The following is a 26,574-nucleotide window of genomic DNA, read 5'->3' as shown; positions in this document are numbered from 1 at the left end:
TTAGCTGTTCTGCTCTTATATTTTAAGTTATTTTCATTTAGCATAACAAAATCTGTAATTATTCTAAATCAATTTTTCCTCTGACGGCAATTCATTATCTCTTTTAGCATATTGTAAGAAGGATGAGCACTCTCAATGCAGTTTTAGATGAGTTAAGAAATCACCTTTTTTCATTAAAAAATTGTAGCAAGACACCTGCATTGCAACTTTAAGTTTGTTACTCTTGACTATCCATCCGAATGAAAAAAATTTATGGCCTAATGCCATTTTTTAACAAAAACCTATGTTTCCCACCATGAATATCAGCAATAAATATATATGTAGTTTACTCTCAAGAACAGCAAAGATTTAACCCAGTTGCTCACAATTTGAAAAGAACCCATAGGATAATGGTTGTAGGTAAGTAAACTTGCATGACAAGGAATTATACAACTAGTACCTTTCCACTACACCGTGATTACAGACCCTGTTACTGTTACTCCAGAATAAAAATTTCTTTTCAGTAAGAAGATGTCAAGTTGGCCTCTCACTATTTAATGAAGCACAGCATGTGCCCAGTACTTCACTCCTTTTCTCCCTGCCCCATTAGCAGGGCTCAGTGTAATTTCCACTTAACACAGATTTCTTTTATGAGTATTACTCAATTAAAAATAGACTGCCTTCTTAAAACTTGCAGCGCTACTGAGGATAAAACTGGCTGTGGTTAACTATGGTAAGATGGTACTCATATGACCTTTTCTTACATCTTTTACTTCCATTAAGTGCATGTTCATTAAGGTGGTTGGATTAGAGGGGGTCTCTGGTACAAGGTGCTCCTGATGGCTGAACTAAAGGTCCTGTTCAGGCAGGGAAAGTACAGGAAACAGAAGGCAGCCAAAGCAGAGTCTCTGGAGTTTGCAGCAAGGTGCAGGGCAGCCAGCCAGAGCAGAGCTTGCTACCAGTCAACCACTGGGGCAAACAACAGCAGGGAGCTTCTCTGTTGTACTTACGCTTCTCCTGCACATAGAGATAGCCTTCCATTGTCCATTGACTTGGTGGTCTGTAATCTTGGTTGGCTGATTTCATTCTTTGCATGAGTCTCTCCACTTCCTGCCTAGTGCTTTCAAAGTTATTCCGAGTCTAATACCCAGAAAAGGAAACAAACAAAACCCCACATTATCTCATGCAAGTACCAAAATAACAATGAACAACTAATTACAAATAATGCCCAGGAGACTGTATTGGAGATCAACAAAAGCATTTGCCAGAGACATAAAATGGGGGAAAAAGAAAAAAAAGCAATAAAGAATAATACTCTTCACTGCTAGAAGCCTAGAAATAACACAGTAACGAAGAATTCAACTTAAGCACACAAATGGAAGGAAAACATAGCCAAGAATAGCACCATTCCTCTTCCTGCAGGTCACTAACCTCAGACAGGAGGTCATTTCATATCTTTAGGTATGCTTACACAGTATTTTGCAGACAGATCCAGGCATTCTCTCTGTACACTCTGGGATTCTCAGACAGAAGCCTGGCTAAACTAGAAGCTGGTGATAGATTAGGCCTAAACCTGAAGCAGTAAGACCCACTGAAGCACTTAAAATACAGTGCAGAAAAGGCTAGTTTGGGTTAAAGCCAGGCTAATGCATCCAGACAGCTCTATTTTCTACACACATGGAAGAGACTGATGTTCTATGTATCCATATCTGCAGCAATGTCACAGGTGCTGCTGCTCAGAACAGTCAGGTTACTGGCACTGGCATGAACAAGTTTTGATAGGACTATGCAAACACCACAGTTCAATACAGCAAAAATATGGGAAGTAAGAAACAGGTCACAAGTGGCAGAACTGTGCCAAAAGCATGGAAGAAGTGTGTCTGTCCTAAATATCATGTGTGCAACCAGGCATCTGAAGCAAACAATTATGGTACTAAGGTGGATTTTCCATATTTGCTAATAATTATATGCATGTAAATGGACACCTTTTCCTAGGGAATTCAGTGAGGCTAGGGTTTCTCTCCATGCATCTAGCATGGGATAGTAGAAGAGAATTATTGTGAGGTGCCAGAGTTTTGATTAAATATCAGATATTGAACACTCTGTTCCTATAGGTCATAGAAAAGAATAAAGATTTTTGTAATGTTTCTACAAAGTCATCTATGGACTCAAATCCTGACTAGTCAGAAAGATAGTCTCAGGATTTTATACACCAGTGAATACTTCTCCCTTTCCATGGGCCATTTGTGTAGTTAGTTGCACAGTAATATAAGAGTATACATACTTAATCTTGATCTTGAAGACAAACACTATCATTAGAGAGGGAGGTAAAATTCTAAACGGAACTTTTCAGATTATGTCCTTCAGAAGAAGTATCAGTTCAGACCAAACTTAAGAGAGATAATTTTGAGACCTTTAAGAAAGACATGCCATCAAAGGAATGTCCCCATTTCGAGAGCTTATCTCTGTCTACTAAGTTTTTAATGACTAGTTTTAAGCAGCCAGGTCGTTGAATCAAATTACAGAAACCAAAGCCAAATGGACACACAAAGTATGCCACTGGCCAACTGAGACAGTTAAGGTGACAAGAGGTCATGTTAGAACACGGTGACCTCTTAGGAGCTGCTAGTCTGCTACTACTCTTCCACAAGTGTTACTGTTCCTGCTCTAACCTGTAGGACGTTTTTAAAGCAGAAACAGCAGTTCAGATCAACTATTCTTCAAGACCTGAGCACACAATGCAATGGAGAGGAGTACTTTTGACAGCTACTGACAGGCTGAACACACTTTTCCCTGTCATCAATTTGTCTTTACCTTATATAAATTATTTCACTTCAATCTCATGTTGAGTGAGGCTCTGAATGACAAGTACATAGAGAACCAGCTGGCTAAAAGGAAGTTGTGTATCTAGATCTGGAACTAGAATTTATACTGCTGTGTAACAGGAGTGAGTGATGTACTGACCCCACTGTATCTTCATGTATATGTTTTCTGATATATAATTAAAAAAAAATTATAATACATTGATCCTTCTGCCTAACTTCACATCTCCCTCTACCTCTGTTATCCATTTACAACTTCAATTTGTGCTGATATAATATTTAGAAAACATTAAATTTAACTATTTCTTAATTAAAATTGAAAAAAAAATCCTTTAATAATTCTGCTTCTGTAGAGACATGCATAGAAGAAACATATGATTACTTACAATGCCAGTTTTGGTCTGTGCTGGGAGCTCATGCTCCTCTCAGAACTTGCTGTATTAAAATAAGCAAATCTCTGGACTGAAGCACATTTTTCACCCTTTCAGTGAAACTGCTGTGCAACAACACTGACCCCTTGTGTCTTTATCTGAAAGTGTCTCAGTGCAAACAAAGTAGAAAACACAAAATTTGAAAAGACAACGGACTTTACAGACAGAGACCATTTGCATTTTGATCCAAAAGGAAAAGGTTAATCATCTAAGAAGTTCACCCTTATTTCCTCAAGCAGCATTTAAAATGAGATCTATACCTATATATGAACAAGAGATGTAAAAGGGAAGATGGAGCAACAAAAAATTGTCAGATGTGTCTTTTCTTGAAAGAATGAAATGGACTTAAATCTTTTAAAAATTTAGCTCTGGACTTTGATGTTACTTGTCAGGAAAAATGTGAGACTTGCCCAATGCTGACATGTTGAACTTCACTTTTTACCGTACACGCAAAGAGTGCGTAAACTTCACTTAAAAGCAAAGTGTGTAAAGGTATTTTGTACCTACTTACTCGTTTGTCCTTGGAGGAGTAATATCTGGATTACACAGTGAAATAAATATACACTTGCATACAGCAGTTATGATGAGTGGAAAAATATATTGATTAAATGCATTTTAGTCATCTTTGATAACTATGAAATTTTTGGGCAGTTGGTGACCAAAATGGGATCATGTATGGCTCTGACTACCAAGTCCACACCAATCTACAGCACAAGATCCGCCTGCTCAGTTGAGAGCAACTCTCTACACAAAAAAGAGATCCTTTCTTCTGGTGAAACTTAATGCTCATGAGAGTTGCTCACCATGGAAGAAAGTCCCACTTACTCTTTAATGGTACAGAGAACAGCCAGAGAATGGCATCCCAAGTATACTTTATATACAGTGGGAAGTTAGAAGACAGCAGGACAAACTGTATCATCCCATACCAGCTGGAGCATTTTGGTACCTCCACTTAGTCCAGAAGACAGGCCTCACTCTCAAGAAAGCTTTTATACAAGTTTAAAATCTATCTGGACCACTGTGTTTTCTAATAAAAACTTGGCTGCTGCCCCGTTTTTCTTGTTCTTGCTCCCAAAGTGTTGATCTGGAAATCACAAATTAACTATCCAAAGTTATTTGTTGTCAGGAATCTTAATTATATTAATCTTACAAAAATAATTTTACCTATTCATATATGAATTTGATCTCACCTTACTAAAACATTGCAAGATTTAGAGTTTCAATGAATGTAAGTCTACTTTAATATCCCGAAATTAGCAAATTAAAAAGTTGAATTATGTAAAATACAAATTGTTCTTACATTCTGCAAATTGAACTGCAGTTGCTGCTTGTATGGTGCAAACTCCTGAGCCAGTTCATATCCTTCATGGTAAAATGTAAATAGTCCTTGAAGAAAGGCCAAGAGCTGAAAAGGTAAAATTGAGAAGCATTATACATTTTTAACTCCTGGAACACTCTGTGCTTTTACGCTCAAAGGCAAGGTTTTGCTGAGAAGGAATCCATGGTGAGACCTTAAGAAAGAGAAATGTTACACATGCTTTTGCGTCATGAAGTTGTAATTTCCCTAATTTAATTCACTGTCCTAGTAATTTTATCCAGTATTTCAGCTGGAGTCTTTGCTGGCATGCATTTTCCAAGTCTAAAATTTCAGAGCTGAAGTGTTTTTTCTTCAAAATATTTTTTCACTTTCTTCATAGTAATTGCCTGGGCTATGACCTGTTTTCCACAAATGAGACTAGAAAGTATGTTTTGGATAGGTTAGCACAACACAAGAAACCCAGACAATTTCTTCCTGCTCTGAACAAAATGCAAACTCTATTTGGTATGTCTGTGATTGACTCCAACAGAAGCACCATAGTCTGTATATATCCAGTTGAAAAGTCCTTTTTGAAGTCTGATTTAAAACAATGTTCAAGTAGTAAAAGGTACAACCAGATTTAGCTCTTGAATTAATGCATTCCTGCCATCTCTTAGTTTTAAAAGCCTTCTAACTTATTCTGCTTTAAATTTGAAAAGTGTTTTGACATTGCTTTAAGTCATCCTACCTGCTGTTAAATACCAAGCATTTAATTTCTTATCATGGACTGCTCTCTTTGTATATCTAATTTAGCTTACAAAAAAAGAGTAAAGAAAACAAAAAAAAAAAGAGAGAAATTTGCATTTACAGTAACATAAGTTCTAACAATAAAAAAGATTTGCCTTAGTATACTACACCATTATCATCTGGGCTAAGTAGCTGGCTGTCCAAGCTGTCTCCTAACTCAGTAAAGAACCATAGGTATTCCAGTGCATAATTCTTTTCCCTTTTTCAGAATGATCCAGTGGAAACATTTATCTCTCTTCATTGACTACTGAAGTAGTCTAGATTCAGGCAACAAAAATGCCATCATTCATATTTAATGTGCTTGCTTTGTGTTACCAATACCATCGATTACTGTAAGTGGAACAGTGTAAAGGTGTAGTTTTTACTGCACTTATATTTTTACATTTCTTCTCAGCCCTACTTGAAGAATTGTAGCTAAATTGTTCTGCCTTCTCTCCCCTATTACTTTCTAAGAAACTGCTGAGAGCTCTTTTGCTGCATTAGTAAGTTAAAGCAGTTGGAGGTGAACAGATCATCAGTGTGAGCACAAATACAAAGTATGGCTGGGAGAAGGATTCTGCCCTTGGTTTTTACTGGTATTGTAGGATCAGATGAAACCCTGGCCTCAGGCAAAGATGGTGCCCAGAATCCCAGGCTGCCCAGTAAGCCAGTCATGGAGCCTGAAGAACTGAGAAGATCCTTGGACATAAAAGCAAGTTTTTGTGTGGGCCTCTACAGTGGATGTGAATTCCTGAACCATATTCTACCATCGAGCAATGAAGGCAATGCAGTCTCAAGTGGAGGGCTCCACATCTTGTATAAATCATCCCAGTTTAACATGATTCATCTGTCCAGCTGAAATCATTAGCTAAGGACTGGACCCTGAAATCTCTTACTGATTATTCAAGTGTTTCTGAGGAAGGTCCAAATACAACAGTTTGTCGTAAAAACATCCAATTGTGCAAATAGACAGAAAGAGTTCTATAATTTTCTATAATTCTAGACTATAATTCTAAATTTCTATAATTCTGGAAAGTACTATTTAAAGGAAAAGAAAGAAAATTAATCTTCCTTTTAATGAATGAAGTATAAAATAAGCAAATTTTAACCAAAGCTCTGCTTTGGCTCCAGTTATGCGAAGCCTGTGCTCACTCTAGATTCAGTTACTCATCAGAGTCCCCAGCTACAGCTCCTTCAGATGCTGCAGCACAACTACTCCTGTGCTCAGTCTGACTTGGTCCAGTCAAAAGGATGTGTGGATTAAGATAACCTGTAAGCAGGAGCCTGCTGCTAAACCCACCTTTTTCAGCTGAAGAAATACTGCAGGAGTAACACTAGCAAAACTGCAGCCAGATCACGACACTAAAGCACACCAAAATTACAATAAAGAACTAGTGGGACAAGCTTTCAGTATGTCAGCTTATGCCTGAATTTCAAAGATCAGTTTAAAGAGCATTTCAGGAGAATAAACTGTATACATTTCAGCTCCAATACTTGAAGAAAAACATTTTACATCATACAAAACACTTTTATAGAATACACTGAGAAATACCAAGGAAAATATTTAACACAAGATGGCAGCAAAGCTGAATTTATCAGAAAGCAAAAATACAACAGCAGCTAAAAAACCCCCCAAAACCCTGAGAAAAATCTGAATTAATTTTATTTAAAGTACTTCTCAGGTATTCTGGCAGTTGTGCACTGCAGAGGATCTGGCCTTGAGGTTTTCCTGGTTAAACACTCTCTAAGCACTTAGGAAAATAGGAATAAAAGAAAAGCATTATGCAAGTCCTAGATCAGTGTATTTAAGTTCTGTGTTGAAACATGACACTGAGGATGGTATTCACTTCAATGTACGTGTCACTAGCAGTGGAAAAACAGGGATCAGAAAACGCCCTGTACCCAATGGGCCTGTGTTGCTAAGGCATCTCCATAATCACATCCATCAGGACAGGTACAGCCAGAGCATTGTATGGAAGAGATTTAAAAGTCAGGGTCTTTTGTCCTAGGCTTATGCTCATAGTGGGTTTTTCTTGTTGCTGGCATTAGAAGTGGCACTCTTGCTAAAGGCAGGCTCATAATTTAAAGGAAATTAATATGAAATAGTATAAAAATAATATTAAAAACAAGACTAGAAAACCAGCCCCTTTTCCTTTCAAAGAAAATTTTCAGAATGTATTTCGAGGTGGTATTCACACATAAGGAGGTAATTTATTTCATCAAACATCACAAACAATACCTGATGCTTTCATATCAACAATTTTTCATTTTAAAAAGTGCCTTATAGTTATCTCATTCTGAGTATCTAATCAGTCACATCAGTAAAGAGTGAGGTCTGAACTCCAGAATACAAAGCTACTCACCACACCAGAGCCATGAGGATTTCAACACAGAATTCGAAACAAAACCCAACTACTTCTTGAGACTTTATTTATTTTTATGTAGAGCTGCTGACCTCAAGACTGCCTGTTCGTTTCATTCTCACAGGAAGAAGACTGTACTTAGGTTTCGGATAGGGAAGGAATTTAACCTTTGGCCTGCAGCACATCAGCCAGAAGTCCCTGTCTCCCTGTTTTCTTTTTATTTATAAGCAGATAGCACTTATTCTTCAGATTAAAGTGAACGTAGTTAATAATGTAGAAAATGCAAGAAAGGGAAATTCAAATTTAATGGCCACTGTGAAGTCTCATGGAAATGCATGTAATTACAGGCAGCGTTTTTTGGTTGGCTGTTCTTTTTTTCTTCTCTTTAAATAAACATTTAACAGACCACCCCTCACATTTCAGATAGTTTACTGCTTATGAACTTTGTGCCCTGATTTCTACAGGACAAGGAAGTCCTGGCATCACCACAGGACAAAGCAGAACTTTAGGAAGGTGTTTGCAGTATTTTAACAAGCGTAAAAACCTCAGAAAGCACTGTTGGCTTGGACTAGCTTCTTTGGGATCACAAAAGAAAAGCTAGTAAAACAGATTATTGTCACTTATTTTGCTTTATTGTTTATCTTGCTGTAAATTTGAACATTAATTTGTCCCTCAGAAAAAGTTTAAATTCATGATCTGTAAGAAAACCTCAGTTGTCTTCTTTTCTTGGAAAAAATCAAGATCTAGGAGGATCACAAATAGGAATGTGTCAGTTACTCACACTAGTACACATTAGCAACCACTTTGATCAAGATGCAGAGAACAAAGAGAAACCCAGGGCCTGAGAAGCAGCTGCAAAAGTCTACTCTAAACACTACAGTCTTCTACTCACTGTATGAGTCATTAGCATCTGTACCTTAAAATCTTTCCCCACTCTCCTCCAGGAAAGAACATACTCCACTTTTACCAACTTCTACTGCCCTAGCTGTAACCCACCTGGCAATTTTTGCTAGGTTACTTCTCCCACTCTGGTTCTCAGATTTTCTTTATCCTTTGCCATAGAAAAACTGAAGGTCTTGAAAGGATGTTCAACAAATCATTTGCTTTTCAGTTCTATTCCCATGTCGCAAACTTATTCTTCTTTCACATGGGCATCACAGTTTCCTCCTTCACTGCACTAACAGATTTATTTTGTTAAACTCTCCTCCACTGAGTCTGTTAGCAAGATGTCAGACTGAGAATTATAAGAAGACGTGACACTGTGCTGATAAATCAGAGGCACAGGCAGCACATACACTAGAATAACCCACAACCATCAGCGCTCCTGAGGAGGCATGTCCATGCAGACACACGACCAGGCATCTTCTGCCATGCACACCTTCACAGAGCACACAGAGGAAAATTCATATTAAGACAATTCTTTCGATACCTGATTTTAAAGCGTTAGGCTTTGTCTTTATCTAGACGTTTCATCTAGGAGCACATGCTCATACTTCCAACATCACTTACACAAACATGAATTGCAGAAAGCCTTTTTTGAAGTCTGGGTTTTTTTGGTTTGTTTAGTTTGGCTTTTTTTAATCTCATGGTATTGCTGATTAGTACTTTTATTTTTTTGCATAAGGCATTTTTAGCCTTATGTGTTTTCGCAAATGCTTTTATTTCAGCATGTTGTATACAACAGATTACAAACAAAAATTAAGAATTCTGAAGATTCAAAATTTTGCAACTGATGTTATAATTTAATCTCCATCTATATCCAGACTGATTATAAATAAATTCACACCCAAAGTCAGAAGACATTACCTGCAAGGGCTATCATTACCCCGTCACAAGAGTATTTCCTGTACCTTCCCCTGGAACATCAAGTATGTCATACTGGGCTGAACGCCTACTGATGTGAGACAGCATGGAAACAGATACATTCAAAAGTAAATTTTACCTATTTTAACTGTGCACAGTTGCACAGTATTTTCCAATGTACAAGGTCTTTTCAATACAGAAAGTTTCTATTACATTAAAGGAGCATAGAGTCTTCTCTACTAGGGTCAGAGCTAGGTCACGATTGCTAGATTTTTCCAGGATGTGAGTGTTTTGCAGAAGGAGACAGAGACACACACTCTGGATTAATCTGTGACAGGTAGAAAAATGTTCTTATTTAGGAATGTGAGTAAAGTTTTAGTCTCCAAGATTTGGCAGCTGTATGCCATAAAGATAGGATTTCTGTAAGTACTGCTTGCTGAATCCAGGTTCATTAGTTTGCATCAATGTCAAACATTCACTATACAATACACTGTCATCTCGTGGAAAGAAGGTATCTGAGAAGCTCTTCTTGGTGACACAGGGTGTTAGAGATGTAATTCAACCCGTTTCACAGTCAAGAGTGCTGCTTCAGTAGTTACAAGGAAGCTGGGAGATGTGTGGAGAGAAAGTTACACTCATCATGTTCCTCTCTGACAAGCAGTGCTCTGCTGTGCTCAGTGTGCTTAATAGGAAGGGACACATGGCATTGGAAGTTCTCTGTCAAGGGCTATAGATACTAGCCATATCAGGCACCTGGCAAGCTAGTCCTGTCTGTATGACATGAACAGTAGTAATACTGCTACTAGGCCACAGAAATATGCCTGCATCACATACTGAAGCTGCTTTTGGTACTGACTGACCCAGAAGAGAGTTAGGAGTGGGGGATGGAAACACAGAAGGAAATCCCAAACTTAAATACGGACATTGAAACACAACTTTATCTTACTCTTTAATGGCATGTCAACATATGCTTTCCTTTATTTGCAAAGTAAACTAAAGACAGATGACTCCACCAACAAAAAATAAACTTACCTATCCTACAGAAAAATTGATTTTTCACTTTACTTCATGCGTAACTCAGAACAATGTCTGTGTACACTGCCTACATAAAATATTTAAATTTAAAAACTGGCTCAAAATTTAAGCCATTAAATCATGGTATTAGGAAACATCGATTATGTGCTGCCCAGACACAACATTACATGATGTCCCATTAAACTGTTACGCACACTTAAAGTCATCAGACATTTCACTTGACAGTAGATACTACACTCTTACATAATCCTTTAATAAACATGGGAAGTGCCCAAGCCAAGATCTTAATGTTTGTCTATATACAAGGAACCTGCATTCAAAACTTTAAAAGGGAGCAAAAAAATTGATATTTTAAATTCAATTTTCAGCTTTAAATGCATGCATTCTAAAGAAAATAAAACAAAACTTACAGGTTCTACAAATTCAAATTTCTTTTTCTCTTGTACTTCTTGAATTTTAAAAACATATTCTAATGATGCTTCATAAAAGTTCTGATGTTCTCTGTCAATCTGTGTATCTGCCTAAAAGACAAAAAGAAATATGGACATTATTTTAGTCCTTTAATTGCTTTAAAAACAGGTTATGCCATTTACAAACAGATCTTCCATTAGATTATTTTACAAGTTTCATAGGATTTTCTTTCTGAAAATTAGAATACCTACTTTAAAAAGCTAAAGGCAAGTTTAAGAAGTTAACATTACACATTTCAGCCTATGCCTTTTACCTGATCGTTTTTGGTTTCTTCTTTCTTTTTGCACTTTAAGGGTCTAGTTTTTAGGAGAGCCTGGCAGGAAAGAAAGGTGGCAGCAGGTACTTGGTATATGCAAGTTTAGAAAAGGAAATAGAAATGAGCAGTGTAAGAATCAAGGACAGACAAAAAGATAATTATTTCTATTGAAATATTTGAGTGTCATATGTACTGAAATCATATCTGTTTCTCAGGTTCAAATACCTTCCCAAGAAGGTATTTTCTTTCTTAAATAGGCTGTCTTTAACAATGACATCTCCCAAGCTATTATTTTATAGTATGAGTCATATGTTCCTGGAATGTAAACACATTTAAGTCCCTAACCTCATAAATCAAATATATTTCAAGTTTTAATTTTCAAGTGACAGAACTACAAGGCAATTCTTGTCAGAAGCGCCTGACTAATACCACCCAACATGGAGATCCAGTATCAGAACAGTGTCTTCTGCCTAAATAGCTAAAGAATTAACTCTTATCAGCTGATAAGGAGTAATAGGCTTTTATCCTCAATTTAAACAAGCCACAGGAGAGGGAACTAACAGACAAGCAGTGTAGCATGTTGATAATGTTTAAAGAAGACATGCAGATTCCGTTTTAATTCATCCATCTTCATAACAAATAATTTTTCCAACAAATCCCTTCTGCGCTGTATTAGATTTTGCTCTTTGGTCAAAATATTATCATTGATCAACAACAGGAGTAAGATCGCCTATTTTTGACATATGACAGTTAAAATATAGAAGGATACTTCTGTATATTCTCTAGTTTAATTCTGGCACTAAAAATAACAAATGCAGGGAAATTGGGAACACTTGATGTTGTTTTCCCTTGACAAAAAACTTTAAACCAGCAAACACATCATAAAAAAGATTTAGTACTTTTAACAGTACAAAAGCAAAAAGTCAGTATTTTCCTTCAGGCAGCACTTGGCCATCAATAGCACCATATATAATTAAGATTGCTTCTCTACTCAAGGACATGCTACTATTGTGCTTCGGCTCTAGAGGCTCTTAATGATATTGATCCACCTCCCTAGCCCAGTGTTCCAACACTACTTCAACATATGGGCCTCGAGGATATGTTTCAAATTATTCAGTACCAGCATTTCCTTCCAGTGTCTGTTAAAAAAACCCAAAAATTCAGTAAACTAATAATATGAAGCTGAAACCAAGCATTCAAAATTCCAATAATGAACCACTCTACCTCAAAATTAACTCTGCCATTTGCCATTCATACAGTGTGTTTGGCTACTGTTTTCCCTGATACTCTGTTCATAGTTTTGTTTCACAAAAAAAATCTATCACAAAGACAGTGCTACATAGCTGAAAAGAAGCAGTTGCCACCACTGTGGGACCTGATTCAGCAATCCCTTGCTCACACAAATGCCATCAATAAGCACTTGAGACAGACCTCAGCTCTCTCATTTAATTGTACATAAATAATGAAACCTAGCTTTAGAAATTGTCTCTTTTAGGCTTTGCCTCAGGAAAAGCATTTAAACACCTAATTAAATCCACCTCTATTCTGAACAGCATTTAAGCAGGTTGCAGTTGAAATGGTATTTACAACAACCAAGTGCCATCTCAAATATGGATTAAGGCCATAATCACCACCAGTGAACAGGGACTAAATCAGAATTCCCCAAATATATATTCTGTAGAAGCTTATGAATTTGGGTGAACACCAGAGGATTCAGATTTGTAAGAATCACTTTGAAAAGTGATCTTAAAGTTTCAAAAGCTGAAAGGATTTTCATATGTTTTTCTGTGACTTCAAACTCCATGTAAAAAATAAAGAGATCTGATGGATATGGTTTTGAGTCTCTACCTGTATGATACATAGTCATAGTGAGTAGTATTTTCATTGATGTAGGCCATGATTACTGTATATATACCAGAAATTCACATAAGCTTGGACACCGATTCTGGAACAGATTTCAGAGAAATGAAATCAGAAATTTATTAGATTTTTCACATCACTCAATTCTGCCCGTTTTCTCCTCCACTGTGGGCTTCTGTAGGCCGTGAAAAGACACTACTAGAAAGTTTCTTTTTGATGCTAAAGGAAAAAAGCCAATCACCTGTGTAAACTGCACCAGCAGTCTTCCAGGCTCTTAAAATATCCAACACATTTCAGTTGGGTGAATATATGCAAACTACTCTCTAAAGAGTATGTTCCAACCATCAAACTTCAGATGCATAATTAAGGTGTTCTCAATAGCACTCAAGTGAGACATGTAAAAGAACCCAACAGAGTACAAGGCCTTTGCTAATCCCAGTACTCTTTAACCCACATAACGTGGGTTAAAGAGTACTGAGATTAGCAAATTCAAGGAAACAGTATTTTTCCCATGTAGCAGTCAAAAAATGGCATTCCCATCTCCCTGAATGCATGACATTGGCTTGAGGCATGGACTGCCCATCTCCTGCCCTGGGCTCCAAAGCCCCACCTGCCAGCACTGCTTGGTGCTTTGCTCATGCCCTGCTCTGCTGTGGCCTGCTCCAACAAACTCCATCCTGGACATATGGGCTGTAACTGGGGCTCACCCAAATCACTCTGGATGAAAGTCAACAGCTATCTTGGATTTCAGGTCAGGAATGGAGCCTGGCCTCCTTTTACCTACAATACAGATACAGGCCAAACATCTCCCTGGTTAACAATTCTAGTACTGATTTGCTCTTGTACCTTCTACTTATGGTGGGCCTATGTTGCTGATTCAGCACATCTACAGCTACAGAAAACTGGGAAGCCAGAAATGGCAAGTTATGCCCTTTATCCTTTATAAGGGAAGAATCTCAGTTACAAGATTTTAAATCCAGATATGTCACTTAAGGACACACTGGAAAAAATTATTCTGGTTTTCCATTAGTTTATAGATGTGAGCCAAATCCACTGTTTTTCTACCATAGTTTATTAGATTCACAGTTGTTACTTTGCACTTCAGTTGCTGCTTTTAGACTGTAATTATTCTCATGCCTCAAGAGTAAAATATATTATTTACTTTATTTTGTTTCTATTCTAGAGCAAATTAATGCTTAAGTTCACTTTCCCATATTTTGGTAAGAATTTATATATTTTTTTTTTTAAGCTGGGGTTTAGCCTCTAACAGAACTGCTTCCTCATCAGTACATAAGATATCTGGGAAAAGTGAGAGCTCTAACATACACGTGGAACAATTAACCAATCCTACATAACTAATGTCTTATCTAGACTGATTATTATATAGACAGCAACAGCAATGGAGGCATATAGACATTATTAGAAATTTTGAATTTCTAAGCCTTATTTAATTTGAATTATAATATTATTGGTAAACATGAAAAAAAAATCCTATGACGTGATTGAGTGATGGTCACGCCTTTGGTGAAAATTCCATCTGCAAACTAATCCCCATGATTTAAGAGTGACCATGGCAACAGTAATCCCATCAAAATAATTTTAAACTACTTTTGGCACAATTCCCAAAGTGTCATTGATATCATATTGCTGGGTTTATTGTAATTTGCTTCAAAGACAAATCATATTCATTTCTACCAGCATACTGAAAAGCCTTGGAATCCTCCTGTTAAACTGGAAGTCTTCATGGTTTGTTTTTTTTAACAGAAAAGTATTAGCCAAACAGACTCTTCAAAGCTGAAGTTATAGATATAATTTCAGGTCAATTTCAGGTGCCTCAATCTCGGAGTAAGATGAAAAAGAGGAAAAAAGAAGCAGAAAAAAGTATCATTAAAGTGATCTCAGTTCAGTCTTCTGGATTAAAATGTATGCGAAATAGAAGCTTAATTTCATCAGTTAATATATTAAGTGGCAAACTCAAAAGCACTTAATTTACTTTCAAATATTCCACATATAGCTTATAAAACCCACACTTTTATTGTACTAATATAATTCCATTGTTGCAACCAATAAACATTAGCTGTACTTGAAATACACAAAGTTGCACACACAGAATATTGCTTTGTTAAAATATTTAATACCTATTTGGATCTTATTAATCCCAGCTAAGAATTTATAGACACAACAAGCATGACTACCAGAAATCACCACAATTTTACATTAATAAAATAGAGCACGTCTTGAAGAGAACCAATTCGTTATCATGATTTCTATGCATGTATGACACTAGGTAAGAGTGTGTTCAGTTCTTACATCTTGCAAATGAGATTCTTTCTTCTTTGCTGACAAATTTAAGTGCTTCTCTAAGATGGAATAATATTTTTCACTTTCCTTGTCAAATTTCTTCTTCCCATCCTGAAAAACAAAATATTCCCAAGTAAAGTATTTGACTAAACACAGCGAACTTATACTAAAAGAAATAACAGGTGCCAAAATATGCCTCACTACAAAACCACTTTTGTTGGTTCCAGTATTTTTAGGGTTTAATTCTGAATTGGACCTAAAGATACTAGGAGAACTGCTTCAATTATTAAAAGCAATAGTAAGCAGGAATTTCCCCATAAATAACAAACCCATACAACAGACTTGCATGGTTTGCCACAGTAAATGTAGATGGGATTTTATGTGGGTGGTATCTTTCTAAGCAGATGCCTAATACAAAATAATCTTCCCCAAGTTTTCTAAGTTTACCTAACTGCCACACTGCCTTTACAAAAAAGAAAAAAACCAAAAACAACCCCAAAAAATCCCACCAAAAAAAATACTGTGGAGGAGGTAGGTGAATACAAAAAATGTGATGATATAGGCCTATCCTTGGCATTTAAGACTAATATGCTTATTTTCCACCCACACTCCTAAAATATGAGGATGACGGAAAAGCATATATGTGGTTGCAAAATGAAATTGGTCCAAAAGTCTGTTTCCAATATTATTTCAATGTGTCTGAATATTTAAGCTTGTCTCATTTAAAAGTTATCCTGCCTTTTTCCTTTCCCACTTCTCTTTGTTTTTCCCATCATGTGCAGCCAATCCTCACATTTCTACCAAAAAACTATTTTAATACATAATACAAGAAAGAGCTACTACTTTGAGTAAATTAAGAAACATCTTATTTTCTGCAATCAGATTCAGAACTCATACTTCAAAACTTTTAAATCTGCTATTCTGAAATTTAAATCTGAAATTTAAGAAAAAGATAGATTTCTAAAAAGCTTTTCCATCTTTCAAGAAGTGCCAAATTTCAAGAAATAGGAGAACTGATTGAAGTTGATATCCTATCAGAGTATTATTAGTGATAAAAATATAACTTTTAATTACAAAATTATATATCCCCTAAATAAGAGCAACTTTCTGCCGGTGATTTTTATAATTTTATTAAAGTCCTAATGATTAACAAGTTGAATGTTTTGAGGAAAAAAAAAGCTTCAAGACAAACAGTCCTATTTAAACACGTGCAAAAGCTATTAATGACAGAAGAACTAATTACTGGACATCACACAGTAACATCAGGTCATTTTAAGAACTGCAGTGATTCTCTTCCTGACTCCTCTCTCCCTAGAAATTTTTATAAACAAAACAAATAACTAGCTTGTGTTTCAGCACCACCCTGTTCTCCTTAGTCATATCATGGGAAAGTCAGGTCAGTCAGAAAAATAAGAAATAGGAGGAAGATTTTAATGGCATGAATTAGCACTTATCAAACAGCTGTAACAAGCCACTTACTGATCAGCTTCAGTGACTAAAGCTCACAATGGTAATTATACTAGATTGTAAAACACATCATACACTTTCTATCCAGCAAACAGTTCAAACATATTTACTATGAAAAATATGCACAATTTAATGTTCTCATTACCTCCTTTAGTATGAAAAATATGCACAATTTAATGTTCTCACTACTTCACAACAGAGATACCTTCAAAAGACACCATAAGGAAAAGAAGGCACTTGACCCAACAAAATAGTAAATAACAATACAGAATAATTACCAATGCCTTCTATATTTAATTACAGATAAGCAGATATAAGGAGAAAAAAGTAAAAAAGGAAAAATGAAAGATTTTCTTTTGTTTAGCAAGTGAAAAGAAGCTATAAGGATTATCTTCCAAAATCTTTCCCAAATGCATTCTTATAAGAGAGAAGGCTGAAGGCCAGAGTTGTGACAAATGACTAATAAGTCAAGAAACCAACTCTTGTGGGACTGAAACCATAGGTCAGTTCCACAGCCACAGTTTTATTGGAGAATATTCAAGTGCCAGGTCTTCATGATGAAGCAAGAGAAACCTGTGTATGAAGCTGTGTATCTCAAGAGCACCTTTGGTCACAAACAGGAATCCAGTTGATCACACACAACACACATGTACCTTTTGAATAAAAGGTGCAGTTAGTTACATACTGTCCTATCTTCTGCGACAATGAAGTTATGTGCTGGACTAGAAATATGAACCAGATTATTTTAAAATCCAAGTGACAAAGGTGTCCAAGTCACCATCTTGAGGAAATACTCAAGTTAAGGGCAAACTTGATGCAATGAAAAACGTCAAAAGAATTACCTTTTAGGGTTTTTTTCCCCCATGAAAAGTGAGAAAGGAGTCTTCCTGATCACCATATTTAAGCCTCTGGTCACAAGCTACTGGAGTTCAGTGGTGGATACGCTGTCCACTAGACCACCTACATCAGAAGGTAACTTGACACAGCTTTTGACAATGAGGCCTGGGTTCTGATAGCACACACTACACATTTGGACTTGAAGTTGTGCTTGCCTTTGTTGTCTCAGAGGTCAGACCAAAGGAATGAGCCAAGGAGCCATGGGCAAAGCTCCTGCAGGATTACCTATTTCAGACTAGGATCACGCAGCCCAGCCAGTTCTTCCATCCTTCCTTCCCTGATAGATTTATGATATGAACAGTAGGTACTCATCTTGCGTTGTGACCTATTTGTCTCAGAACCAAGGTGATCAATAGGTAATGAATGACCCAAAGTCTGGTCAGCCGCTTGAGCTCATGTTGACATTAACATAACTTTTACTAACAAGCTAAAAAAGAGTCTGAAGTCCAAGCTGCTTGGTGAGAATCAAAGAAAAAGGTGTGACAATGGGACTTTGCCATCTGAAATACCTCCACACAGCACATCAAATATATATCAATGCCAAGAGGGGACTATTGGCACATCTAATGTGGCTCCCAATGAGCCGAATCAAATCACTTTTATTTTCTGCCTTGATCTATAAAAAAACCTGTGAATTACACATCACATCCTCTCTTTAGATGTAAAAAGAAAAACACAAAAAGTAAATGATTACATCTAAACAGATAAACCCCCCCGACTGCCAAGAACAAGAAAAAAACAAGTTCAAATAAAGTAATTGTGGTTTTATGGCATATTGTATCTCATGTGAAGCTTCATAAAGATCTCCACGGCACCATCCATAAGGAAACATAGAATTTGAAGGCTCTCTTGGTCTTCTACAGGCCTCCTCCAAGACTGCACCTCTGCATTGTCACAGATCTGCTCAGCCACTGCCTTCACAGTTTTTATACAAGTTAAGTTAAAGAGAAAACTACAAATTGGAGTTTCCTCATCACCAGGACAACCTCTGGCCCAAGTGCAGTGTTTTCAGAGACAGTACATCTGATCAACCTCTTCCTTCTTTTCCAGATTTAGAAGACCTTCTTCCTTCAAAGGTAGAAGTTGACAAAGTAAAAAGACTAACAGAAGTAAACTGCAAATAAAGATGTCTTAGCAATTTGGACTGCATTAGTGTCTTTACCCAGTGATACTCCTAGGAATAAGTTTGCAGCAGGACAGTGTTTCTGGCATTGCTGTGATTACTCAGACATGTTTCTGGGAAAAGTATAAAAAATACTGGCCCCAACAGGTGAGTGAGTTTCGTTTGCTTAGAAGGTCCTTCACTGTGCCAGTAAAACCCACATATTTGGATGTATTGAAGCCTCTGAAATCTGTTTACTTAATAAAAATTAACGAAAAAAAAATACACTCAGAAGCAGGTGATTCATGTTCTGGATGAGAAGAAACACTTCAGTTTATGCCAAAATAACTCTTGTCTCACACACACAGTCGGTGACTCACAGCACACAGGCGCATCCTAACTGGAGTCACAGACAGCTTATTCCAGCTTTATCCTGTTCTTCTGCAGCCCTCAAAACACATACAGCCACTGCCCAAATGAATAACCCGAATCCCAGCCCCAGCAATCTGTGCCCATAAGACTGAGAATTCTACTCTTCCACATGCTAGGAGGTTTTCAAAGAAAGTTTCCATGCAAAACTATCTCCTCAAAAGTTTAGGAGACAGATGATCGCTTTTGCCTAGGTTCCACGTTGGATCAAACCCCAAGGAGAAGAGATGTGCTTGGCTAAGAAAGCTCGTGCTGCACTGTTACCAGAACAGATCGCACCAGCCATGACACAAAGCTTAAGGCATGTGGCCATTAGGAAGATGCTAATTCCTGACCTCCATACTGTCTCTTATCCCCTTCAGACTCCAGCTTCCTTTCATCCTTGCACATTTTTCCTGAAAGTAAACCTCATCCTTTCTCTTTGCCCTGGAAAAGTATCAACCATTTCTTTCAAAATATCAGGTAAAACATAGGAAAAAAAAACCATCCCAAATCCATGTGAGATAATTATTTGGGTGCAATAAAAAAAAATCTAAACACAGAAAAAGAGAAATTACATAATATTAATCCTTGGTGTGTTTTACACTGATGTGTAAGTCATCAACACCTTTTGTCTAGACCAAGTCCTGCAGACTCTAAACACTGCAAATGTCTCTGTTTAGTTGTTTAACCATTCTCAGTGCATCAAGCCTTAAATCAGTTCAAAAATATTTACAGTTCTAAATGCTTCAAATTTCTAGGAACCTCATTAAGAAAGCCCTTAACCACACACCCAGCTTCCAGAATTTAATGGAGCCTTACTAACCTCCAGTACCCTCTTGAGAGACTTAAGTCATGTAATACCGGATCCAGGTTTAATTCCTGGTTTTACTCTCTCTGCTCAGATTTCCTGTATATTTTTATTTCAACACTGATTGGACAACCTCCAAAAAAATTATTCTTTCAAAAATGAATTTTGCTTGAGATACTACTAATTATAGGCATGCCAGTTAGAAGTTTAACTCAAAAGATGTTCTTGTATCCCTCTCGTTTTACAAATATTTATGGCTGTGAAAAGACCAGACATCAACTATTAAGAAGGTTATTAAAAATTTGACCCAATTGAGTTAGACAGTTTTTGTCCTGTTCAGAAAGATTTTGATTCCATGCTGTAACTAATCATATACATGCTACAAATCACTGGCACTATTTCTACAAATTTTACCCATTAGCTGTCTGTATTTTTAGATATAAAGCAGAAATAGTTGTTTTATTTTGAAGTTGACTTTCCTTTTCCAGAGGGAACATCAAGAAATCTGGCATTTTTATAATGGTCTGCCACTGCTTTGTGTGCAGTATTTAATGTCAAAATTGTTACATGTATCTTCAAAATTATTACATAAATGATTGCTCTTTATTTTTCCAAAAAGAGTCTCTGCCATCCTTCTCATTCATTTCCCTTTTTTTAGTTGCAATAATTTTTGGTGTTATATTTATCTATTAGCAGAGCATAGCTACATCTTGTATTTGTCCATAAAGAATCTTTTTAACTCTTTGTCCCAAAGTTCATATTTTACACTTTAACATGCTAATCCTTAAAAAAACCCCAGCAACGCGTTATCCTTGTGAAACCATAAAATAAACATGTTCTGCAAGAAATTATTTAAAATGATCAAGAAAGGAAATTAAACCAGAAATCATTGCAAAGAAACTATTTGGAGAAAATAGGTCAATACCTTGAAAAGATGAGAATACAAAGAATTAGAAAGCAAGTGAACATTGTGAAACATGGCCATGATGATTTCTTTCTTCCCCTCACAGAGAATTAGTACATATTTTTCTCACCAGCTCAAGCTGAGGTGAAGAAACTGTAGAAACTGGCACAGAAACACAACAGTAAGACTTGAATATAGATCAAGTCAGACACATTTGTCAGTTGAAGAACCTGAAGGCAACAGTGAACTCTGCAGAGATAAATAAACCCGCATCCCTTTTCTTTCTCTTTGACAACTGCAAAAACGTCAATTTTTGCAGCAACAGACTGGAGATGGTTCATTGCTAAAATGTTAGACTTCAAATATATTTTTTCGAAGCCATCTTTTTCATTACCTCCCAAACAAAAATATTTCTACAAAATTAGTGGGATTTTGTTTGGAGTTGTAAGTTTGGGTACCATCTCTTACTAAGTAGCAGGACATACAAAAGTAGAACTGTAGACTAGAAAACAAACCAAACTTAAGTCTTGGAAAGACTGATTTGAGGTAAGATCCTATGGACTTCTTGGAAAATGTGGAATCTCAGAGTCTCACAACTTCTCCTTTGAGGAGAAAAAACATAAATTCACCTTCCATTTCATGTTGCCTGAGGTTTTGTTGAGCATTCTCATGGAAGTAGTTGGTGAGTTGCTGGCTTTTGGTTGGTTTTAGTAAAATTGAAATTATCATTGGCATCTGAGACCACAGGCTGCATTTTAATAGATGTCTGAATGGGAAGAATTTCTCTTTGGTAGAAATTTTGATTTGTTATGTGAACACTAAGGGTTCAAGATCCGGCTGAAAGAAGTCACAAGCTTTTTTTTTTTCCAGAAGAAAAAGTGCAAAGGTTATATAAAAGTCCTTCCCTCCTCCTCTTCCTCCAAAACAGAATTTAATGTATTGTTAGGCTATAGGGTTTCCCCAAATCCATAAGAAAGTTAGAAAGTTAAAGGACATGGCTCATGTATCATTAGCAAATAATATGAAGTGAAGCAAAGTTGTAGCATAGTTCATAAAGAAATTCTTGTTGATCGACATAAAATAGTTAATATAGTCATAAATTATGTCTTATGTTCCTCATAACTGCTAGTGAAAACACTTCCAAATTGAAGCTGAATGCATCATGTAGAAAATTAAATGTCCAAATGACTATAAATCTTAAAACCAATTCTTTACTAAAAAAGAACAACCATATGCAAACCATGATGATCCAGAAAACAATATAGTGTAAGACACAAATAATTATAATAAAAAGAACATATTGCAACTACGGAGTATAACAAGGCAATAAACTTGGAATACAAGACTGTTTAGCAGCATTAAAGCTATGAAGACAGATATTAGAAACTGGCAGTTTAAAAAATAACCTCAATTAAAATCAGGTAAGGAATACATAAAACTGAAATATACTTGAAACAACCCAAAACTAATTAAACTGGAGTTCACATCTGTGTAAAATACTGAACAACCTTGCAAGAGATAATTTACTTTCAGGTTCATAAACTTGTAAAGAAAATTTTATTTTCCCTCTGTAATGCCTTTAGAGATCCAAGTATCAGGTACTTTCAGAAGTGTATCCTGGAAGAGGAGAATCCTACAGTCATTTCCTAATAATTTTCTATGTAATTCCATCAGATGTTTTCAAATTAAAAAGCAGATACTGTTAACTGAGAAAATGCGTTTGTAGGATGTCATTAGTTTCTCTCCAAAAAATTCCCTCTTGAAATGGAAACAAAAACATTAGAAGTTCCCAGCACTGCTGTGCAAAGACGTGCAAACCTGCCATTACTGTCAGGTCACAAAGCAGGACATATTAAACTCCCTGTTATTCAGCTGCAGAGCTGTCTCGAGTTTATTTGGCATTTGCCGATTCCAGGAGTAGCTGCTCGATGTCTGGGAATCTGCTAAATTCCTGCCCAAACAGCAGGACTGGTAAGTCTACACACGTAATCTAGTTTTATTGCTTTACTAAATATGAAGTATTTTTGCTGGAATAGCTTACTTAGGGTATTATCAAGTTACTGCTTAAATAATATGGAGAAGCCCCCTAGAACAGCAGAAACTGACTTTTTAAACTTTTCTCTGCATCAGGTTCAGGATAGCTTTCTGAAGTTGAAAATATTTTATCATAACAGGAAGAGTTTTGTTCCTGTACAAAAACTTATGACTTTAAATGATTTCAAAAAGAAAGCCACGTTTTTTAGGAATTCATGAAGAGGCCATTTCATCTCCACAGTTAGCAACATCTTTGCTTTGTGCACTAAGGGCAAAGATAAAAAAAAAAGCTGCAAAGAACAAAATGTCATTCAAATAAAGCAATTCCGACAGCCCATTTTATAACTTCACATACTCACTGCTTTATTTTAAAAGCTGAAGATAAAAATATCTCTTTCTTAACTAGTAATTTCTTTTTTTAAACACTCTTTGGGAATCTCCCATCTATGCCAACCAATCAGCCAACATCACTGATCTCAGTGGGCCAACAGCACATTCAGCACAGCTCATGGTCCCAGGGCACCTCCAACGTCATTGCAACAGGACTGCACTGCTGACCTGAGGAAGAACTTGAGGCGTGTTATGAGAAATTTTTTAGATTAATACACGCAACTAGAAACTGTGCTGTTTACAGATATTTGGGGGAAAAAAAGGAAACAGTCTGGGGTCAATGTCAGAAGTGATTTTGTTTTGTTTTGTAAGCATCTATTTTCGGAGACCCTTTTACAACACTGATAAAAGAACACAAACTATCACTTTGGGGTTAAAAGTTATGTCTCTCCAGTGGCGTTGTTAAACTCACTCAGCATTCTCAGATTACTTCTTGGGGGTGGGGGTTTAATCTTCTCATCAAGACAAGAATCTGAGACCACCCCTTCTTGGCAAACTCCAAAGGAACAAATGGTTCTGTGGTAGCTACTATAACCTGACAGGTCCTGAAATAACAAAGCTGCTTTATTTGGTGGAAAGATGGATCTCTTGATACTCCCATATCTACCAAGACATATTAAAGTTTCAAGCAATGATGTCCATTTTTGTTACAGTAACAGAAGTGATACTTCCTGGACACTATCATCCACTTCACTTTGGAACAGAGCTATTTCAGAGTTTGCTTTACCAAAAGCAAAGTTGCTATATTGAAAGGAGATTCAAATTTGTATATTCACAGGCCCCTGCAGAGCCTGCTGCATAGATAGAACAGGATACTGGATGAAGGGAAACCTATGGCAATAGAGCTGATCTAGTGATTTTCTATTTAGAACAGAAAAAGGCAACTTCACCATAGGTGTTGAATAAAGACCCATAGACCCCACATCATCTGAGAAATGTCCAAACAACACCCAAACTGTAACTATAACCATAACTATTTTTATGCTGTTAACTACACCACAAAACAAAGGGAAGCAATGCAGAAAAAGATCCTTATTTTCCCCCAAACTGTAAAAGAAAACCCCAACATGTAACAGAATAAGATTACAGATGAATTCATACTCATGTATAAAGCCGCCTGACTTAAGCATTAAGTGCTCAATATAGCTGTGGCACTACACAACATCCAATTCTCAAGTAATCCATGAAGATTTAATCCCTGTAGGGCAAGAGAACGCAGCTGCCTTTGTCAAAACATAATGAATCTGGTTTGATAAAGGATGCTAAAACTCAGGATGGAGTCTTATTTTGAACAAGGGGAGAAAGAGCAGGGGACTAGGTGCCTTTGAATTGATGAATGAAGATTGACATCTTGTGCAGGGAGCAAAATACCAAACTCTCTGCTTCTTTAAGTCCTGTCCTGCTCTGTACCTGGGCAATTGGCCACTTCCTGTATTTCTCTTAAATCCTTCTTGGGAGTTTGAAAGTCTCATCAACAACCTTGAGACCTGTTTTTCAGGTGTGGAACATGATCCTGTCCATGCTGTGGCTAAGAGCAAGGCTAGAAAGAAAGTAACAGAAGAGTAGTGCTACTGCACTCTATTTGCCAACTCCTCCATGCTCTGAAACACTCAGAAGTTTAGTTCCCCGGTGAGCTGGATATTAAGTTTTAAGATCAATGTCCTTGTTCATACTTTTGATCACAGCTCAGGACTCCAGCAGAATTCTAGCAGCTATGCAGGGTCAGGATGCAACCTTCCTGTGACACACATTACACTAGGCTGCAGCAGATTAGCAAGAAAAAAAAGCCTTAATTTAATTAGAAAATATCAAAGTTCTCTTGCATTTTTATGTTCTTTTGTCATTTTCCAGTAAAAAGGCTGATACTTACTACCAAGGTTTTTAATTTCTTTTGTTTTACTAACTGTAGATTAAAAAAAAAAAAAGGTTCTTTTTGCCAAGAAAGGTACACTGCATGCTCACTTAAGCATTTCCACCAATTAACACATTTATTCTAAGCCTTAATTCTTAAATGTTATGGCAGAATAGTAAATTATTTTCCAATTTACTACAGAGGACTAATTTATTTATCCTTAATTTATATCTGTTTTCTTTATGATGCAAATTAGAATTTTATTAAACTGCAGAAAAAATACAGCTTCAGAAACCAGTTTTAGTCAGCAAGCAGTTAATCACACTAACTTATAACAGAAAGATTGCAGTTAACAGAATTTATTTAAACTGATTATGCATGTAACATTAACTGCTTTCCTCACAAACACCTCTGGTTAACAGAATGACTGAACCAACAGTTTTTAATCACTGTGTCCACAATCTTTTAGTTATGAGATTTGAGTTTTCACTCTCATTTTTTAAAAGAATACACTAGAAGTTAAACAAGCTTTTCGGACTGTTGTCTTTTTTTTTTTTTTTTCTTTCTGTTAACTTCCTAAAAGTTTATCAACTTTCAATGAAACAGTAATTGAAGTGAAGCAAACTGCAATGAGAAAATAATTTTGTTGCATTTGCATAACGACAAGAGCTGTCCCAAGAAGACCAGTTGCTTCAAAAAAACTCTGGGTCCAGGTGCTCAGCCAGTGTTATCTCCCAGTTTAATAGTTTGGCTCTGCACAGGAGAAAGTAAGACCTCTTGAAAAGGTGAAGTGTATGCATACTGGGCTCTTCACCACTGTTTTTGAAACTTCCCAAATATTTCACATACACAAGTGTAGAAGAAGCAATGGCTAATCATACTATGGTATTACAATTATTTTGTTTGTGGCAAAAAAAGGTCTTTCACTGCTTCATATTTCCATACATTTATTTGAATAAATAAGGGAAAATACATTTGATCTGTTTTAAAAATAATTTTATACTATATATTTTTTTTGAATGTGAGTCCTGATTTCTCAGTTCTTGCATTTGTTAATACTAGTTAAAGTAAAATATCAGATTAGACAACATATATGGAATTATTTCTCAAATAAAAGTGTTCTAGGACCAAAACCTAGGGAAGAAATGTATTTTTAAGTGCAATTTACAACTTTCACAGTTCAGAAACTTTAACCAAAACTTGAAGATTTGTATACATAAAAGAAAAGCTAAAGAGAATTTGTACTTTTCTATCTACCAGTGATAGATGTCTACTAACCTATAATACCTAAAGAGATTGCCACTT

At 36.4% G+C, this 26,574-nt stretch overlaps 1 protein-coding gene across 2 annotated transcripts in view; it reads right to left on the bottom strand.

Annotated features, from left to right (window-relative positions):
- Positions 1-26,574, bottom strand: part of ARHGAP42 (Rho GTPase activating protein 42) — a 148,594-nt gene that overhangs the window by 35,754 nt on the left and 86,266 nt on the right. The window contains exons 5-8 of one of the 2 annotated variants that reach the window (XM_032099230.1): positions 15,414-15,515; positions 10,927-11,037; positions 4,533-4,637; positions 990-1,119 (exon numbers count right to left, since the gene is read on the bottom strand). In XM_032099230.1, coding sequence (XP_031955121.1) covers positions 990-1,119; positions 4,533-4,637; positions 10,927-11,037; positions 15,414-15,515 — 448 coding nt within the window. The remainder of the gene's footprint in view (positions 1-989; positions 1,120-4,532; positions 4,638-10,926; positions 11,038-15,413; positions 15,516-26,574) is intronic. The other variant, XM_032099231.1, reaches the window with a different exon arrangement.

The sequence above is a fragment of the Corvus moneduloides genome, chromosome 2 (genome assembly GCF_009650955.1).
Source record: "Corvus moneduloides isolate bCorMon1 chromosome 2, bCorMon1.pri, whole genome shotgun sequence".
NCBI classification, from domain to species: domain Eukaryota; kingdom Metazoa; phylum Chordata; class Aves; order Passeriformes; family Corvidae; genus Corvus; species Corvus moneduloides.
Note: the sequence above shows the minus strand (reverse complement) of the source record. Positions and strands in the feature narration are given on the sequence as shown.